Here is a 5618-nt window from a genome sequence, read left to right on the forward strand (position 1 = left end):
GACTCTTTAAAATAGAGACACTACATACTGATATACACCTGAACATCAGCAGGAGAGGACTCTTTAAAGTAGAGACACTACATACTGATATACACCTGAACATCAGCAGGAGAGGACTCTTTAAAGTAGAGACACTACATACTGATATACACCTGAACATCAGAGGAGAGGACTCTTTAAAGTAGAGACACTACATACTGATATACACCTGAACATCAGCAGGAGAGGACTCTTTAAAGTAGAGACACTACATACTGATATACACCTGAACATCAGCAGGAGAGGACTCTTTAAAGTAGAGACACTACATACTGATATACACCTGAACATCAGCAGGAGGGGACTCTTTAAAGTAGAGACACTACATACTGATATACACCTGAACATCAGAGGAGAGGACTCTTTAAAGTAGAATAATATACATAACTCTGCATAATTAGTACTTTTAAGTTTGGAGTATTTAGATGACTAGAGACTTTAAACTGCTTCGTCATGATCTGTTGTTGTTATTGATGTTCTGTTGTTGTTATTGACGACTCAGCGCTTTGTTGTTTCAGGGTTTAATTTCTCGGTGACTTTATTCACGTCTCAGGCAAAAGTGAAGGTTAATGTACAGCTTTATAAAATAAAATCATCACATGCAGCTCTGACTCTGTGATTTCTTCAGGGACAAAATAATCAACTGGCACAATTCAGTCATTTTTCTAAAATCTCTAAATATATATATATATATAATCTGAGAGCAACAATAAACCTTCTGTATTAAAGAGAATCTAAAACAGTTACAAAAAGATGGATGAGGCAACACGGACGTGTGATGCAGGCCGGGTCATAAGGCGTGTAGCAGCTTCTGCATGAGTAGAAATATATTGCACTTTGAAGACAAACTGAAAAAATAATCCCACAGGTGAGGAGAGTCATGCAGCTCTGAGGGTTCGCTGTGAGGCTAGCTGCCGTCTGTCCGCTCTCTGCTGCTTCTTGAAATGTTGTGTTTCAAGCTGTCAGGATGTTTACAACACGGTGCTCATGGAAACACTTCACTCTTCTTCTTCTTCTTCTTCTTCTTCTTCTTCTTCTTCTTCTTCTTCACTTCTCTCGCAGCACACACACTCCGGCGTCGCAGCGCTGCGTCGCCATGGAGGTCACGACCTCCCAGGAGTCGATGACGGGGTCGTAGCACTCGATGCTGCTGAGCAGAGAGTTCCCGTCGTACCTGGAGACAGGAGGCAGGACATTTCCATTTAAGGATTTTTTTTTTTTATATGGTCGTCATCTCCGAATTTTGACTTTTTATAAGAATTTCAACTTTTTCTCGGAATTCAGTTTTTTATTCCAGAATTTTTCCCCCCCACAGATTTCAGAATTTTCTTTAAATTCAAATATTCTCAGAATTTTGACTTTTCTAAGAATTCTGTTTTTTTCTCAGAATTTTCACTTTTTTCTCAGAAATTTCCCAGATTTTTTACATTTTATAAGAATTTGTACTTTTCTCAGATTCTCGACTTTTTCTTGGAATTCCGTTTTTTTCACAGACATTTTTGTTTTGTTATATCGTCAACATCATCGTTATTTTCTCCAAATGTTTACCCTTTATAAGAATTTGTATTTTTCTCAGATTTTCGACTTTTCTTCGGACTTCGGTTTTTGTTCCAGAATTCTCACTTATCACAGAATTTTCTGAATTTTGACCTTTCTTAGAATTTTTACTTTTTCTCAGAATTTTGACTTTTCCCCCAATTGTGCCTCGTGTGCCTCACCCTGCGATGGCGTAGAGTCGTCCTCGCAGCACCGTCGCTCCCACGTAGCATCGCGGCGTCGTCATGCAAGCGACCGTCGCCCAGTAGTCCGTCCGGATGTTATAAACCTCCACAGAGTCCAGGTGGGAGACGCCATCAAACCCCCCCACCACGTAGATGTGGTCGTTCAGCAACGCCACGCCGGCGCCTGGAGGAAGCAGGAAGATTGATTTGATCGTGTATATATAGGTATATACACATTTTTTATACATATTTTTATATATATTTGATTTTGTATTCGGGATTGTGGGAAACTCTCTTTCTCTACACACAAAATGAAAGATTGACAATTAAGTTGACTTTTTGACTTTGACTAAGAGTCTCATAAACACTAGGGGTAGTTCTGGCTCAGGGCTACTTTTTCACCTTTTTTCTGGCCCTCCAAAATCGAGGTTCTTACCGGGCCAACAACCGGGTTGAGTATGCTAAACTAGTGACGGCAAGGGGGCTCCAATACAACATAATGAATATATTTGACCGTGATCAAAATGGTGCCGAAGTAACAACATACTGATACCGGTTAGTAAAAACCATGAATGAATGCTTTGACGAGTCTGCAGACAGACGGCAGGCGAAAAACCTTTTAAAATGCGTGTTTTCTGAATGGAGATCGGCTAAGCTAACGCAGTATATGCTCCGACCGTCCTCTCTCACAACAACGGCCTACAGACATAAATAAACCAGCGACTGTATTCTCCATGACACAGACAGTCTGTGGTTTGTACTTGTTTAACTTCTGTCTAGTTTCTGAACAGATATGAGGAGCTGTGAGCTCTGAGGGCTAACAGCTAACGGCTGATGTTGGTTTTGTGGTTCACATTGAAGATTACGTCATGGCTCCGCCTACACTGCGTTACTATAGTTACTGCCCCAGCTACTAAACTGTAATGGAAACGCAGCATAAAGTGAGCCGGGCCTACCAAGGCCTAGCCATACCGTACTAAGCCGTGCGAGGCCCTGCAGTGGAAAAGCGCCATAAGAACCACACAGACAGTCAGAAACTAGGGAGGCCCCAATGGGACATTTCCCAGCTGATACGGATGTCTAGATATCAGAGATAAAACGACCTCTTGTACAGCACCGAGTCACAAGGCCCAACAATACATATTATCATATTTTTTATGTTATTACAGTTTTCTTCAAATAGTTTGACTTCTTCTCTGATTTTTTTCTCAGTATTTGGACTTTTTCTCAAAATGTTCTTGTTTTTAATGTTATTATAGTTTTCTTCAAATAGTTTTCTATCTGGGTTATTATTTTTTATTTAATTTGATGTATGCACAATGAAATCAAGTCAAATTCCTCGTATGTGTCAACCTACCTTGTAATAAACCTGATTCTGATTCTACTGCCATCTGCCAATGTCAGGTGAGAGTAATGCATTGTGCATCCCTAACAGAAACACACACACGGTTCTTACCTACCTGAGCGCTTGGTGGCCATGGGGGTGACGCTGGTCCAGTGTCCGGTGTGCGGGTCGTATCGCTCCACCGAGTTCAGGATGTTCAGGCCGTCGTACCCTCCTGACAGGAAACAGGGGATCTAACTGTTAGAAATATCTCCCTGGTCCCCGGCTCGAGCTTCAACCTCAGGATCCATGTGTCTGTGATCCTCTCCAGAATGGAGTCATCACACACAGAGCATCAACTAGTTCCTGAACAGTGTCCTTATTGGAGGAGGACATTCAGTGTTTTCACAACACAAACAATCAGAATCCTTTTTATAATAATAATAATAATAGCTATTTATTGATTTTTAATTTGTTATCTGCCCTTCTTGTTTGTTTGTTTGTCCTGGTTTATTGGTGTTTACGTCACCTGTTGGATGACGTAGAGGAGAGGGTGCTCGGGTGCTTTCTGTTGACCGTGTGTCCGGACTTGAATATTGTTTGTTCTGTTTGTTTGTTTTATTTTAACTGTATTTTCATTTTTCTTAAACAACACATACAGAAATTCTTTGAATTTTTACGTTTCCTCAGAATTTTTAGAATTTTCTCAGATTTTCCACCAAATGTTGTAAACACCATGAACTCTATCAGACTACGGCCTCTAGTTTGGAGCGCGTCACAGAGAAGAGAACGTTTGAGCCTCTCAGCGGCAGAACTCAAAGGGAGATTTGCCGCTATAATTATTATTATTGTAATATAAATAAAATGTATAATTAGAGATCTGTACCGAGGCAGTAGATGAGTCCGCTGGCGACCACAAGCCCCGCCCCCTCGCGGGCCGTCTGCATATCTCCCAGCATGCTCCACTGGTCGATGTTCGGGTCGTAGCGCTCCATGCTGGTGTGACGCCGGCTGCCGTCAAAGCCTCCAGCCACATAAATCATATCTGAAGAGGGAAACAACAACAACAACAATACTTATTATTATAATAATAATAAAATATAAGGTTTTAAAAAGGTAAAATAGGCAAAAGAATACATTCGATAAAATGATCAAGAAGTTAACAGATAAGTAAAAAAAGTCAAAGTAAGAAAAATACTAAAATAAAAGTGGATACCAAAGAATGTGTAGCAGCTTTTATACACATTAAATACAAAATAAAAATAGAATAAATTGATAAAACCAAGCAACATTTTACAAATTAAACACAACAGAGAAAAATAAAACAACTAATGCTTTTAAATCAGTGATGTGAGAGGGTGCCGGATCACTCAGAGCTTTGTACACCATGTTTTCAAGATCAATTATAATTCTGTAAACTCTCTGAAGATAGTCCCCCTCACCTCCGAGGGTCGTGGCCCCCGCGAGGCCCCGCCGGACGTTCATGGTGGCGACGGTGTACCAGACGCCGTCCTCGTCCGCCGTGTAGTCCAGACACTCCACCGAGCTGAGCCGCGAGCGCCCGTCGTAGCCTCCGATCACGTACACCCGGTCGTGGAGGGAAACCGTCGCCACGTAGCGGCGCTTTCGGGCGATGTTCTGTCCAAAAACACCAATACAAAAATATCGATTAGAAGACAGAAAGATAATTAACAAGTGTTCCCTCCTCAACTAGGCGTGCAGAGGGAAGGAACACAATATGAAAAGAACCGGGAGAGAGAAAAAAGAGAGGAAGCTGATTTGGGAAAATTAGTAGATAATGTTTAATTATTTGAAAAGGAAGAAAGACTCTGCAGCCAAGTTACAAAACAAACTTAAGATAAACTAAGCGATACACAAAGATAAACTGGAGCACATCTCCTAACAACGAACAAACACAAGTGAGACATGCAGGTCTCACACAGAGACACCGCACTACACATGCTGCACACATCACACATCACAATTAAACATTAACGTTTCCTCTCTCTTTTTTCTCTCTCCCGGTTATTTTCATATTTTGTTTCTTCCTTTGTCCCCCTAGTTGAGGAGGGAGAGTAACAACAAGGGATTCATTGATATGAGATTTTAGACCGTCTTGCAATAAGCTTTAATATCACTCTAAATCCTATTTTATTATAGTATCTATCAAACCTTGATATATCTATTATTTATAGGATTTCTTATAAAAGCTTAATAAGCACTGTAACTTTCATGATATCATTTCTCCGTCATAATCATTTGTTTCCGTGAATGGCCGACTGTTGAGTGACGGCAAATGCTGCGGCTGCAAGGCATTGTGGGGCAGCATTTTCTCCTCTCCTTCCGGTGAGGGAGGTCCAGTGGTTCCTAAGCTAAAGGAGGTTATAAAGGAAGTTTGAAACCTCCTTTCCTATCATTTAGAGAATTGGAACGGCACTTATCATGGCTGCCACTGAGGGACTTCCGGGTCATTTCACTCCGTTAGGAAGGTTCCTAAGCTAAATGGACTTTTGGAACACAACCTGCGTTTGGCG

At 41.1% G+C, this 5618-nt stretch overlaps 1 protein-coding gene across 1 annotated transcript; it reads right to left on the bottom strand.

The window, feature by feature from the left end:
- Positions 1-556: 556 nt before the first annotated feature.
- Positions 557-5080, bottom strand: LOC104947780 (kelch-like protein 12). The gene is made up of 5 exons (XM_010773872.1): positions 4527-5080; positions 3971-4129; positions 3221-3319; positions 1758-1944; positions 557-1213 (listed from the first exon to the last, which is right to left on the bottom strand). The coding sequence occupies exons 1-5, from the start codon at positions 4567-4569 to the stop codon at positions 1087-1089; spliced, it is 615 nt and encodes a 204-aa protein (XP_010772174.1). The 5' UTR covers positions 4570-5080; the 3' UTR covers positions 557-1086.
- Positions 5081-5618: the final 538 nt, after the last annotated feature.

The sequence above is a fragment of the Notothenia coriiceps genome, unplaced genomic scaffold (genome assembly GCF_000735185.1).
Source record: "Notothenia coriiceps isolate Sejong01 unplaced genomic scaffold, NC01 NC01_scaffold00013051, whole genome shotgun sequence".
Taxonomy (NCBI): Eukaryota; Metazoa; Chordata; class Actinopteri; order Perciformes; family Nototheniidae; genus Notothenia; species Notothenia coriiceps.

Coding starts and splice junctions, on each gene's coding strand:
- LOC104947780 (XM_010773872.1), bottom strand. CDS start 4,569: ATGAACGTCCGGCGGGGCCTCGCGGGGGCCACGACCCTCGGAG. Junction 1,945..3,220: donor CATGGCCACCAAGCGCTCAG/GTAGGTAAGAAC, acceptor TGCTTCCTCCAG/GCGCCGGCGTGGCGTTGCTG. Junction 1,214..1,757: donor CGACTCTACGCCATCGCAGG/GTGAGGCACACG, acceptor TCCTGTCTCCAG/GTACGACGGGAACTCTCTGC.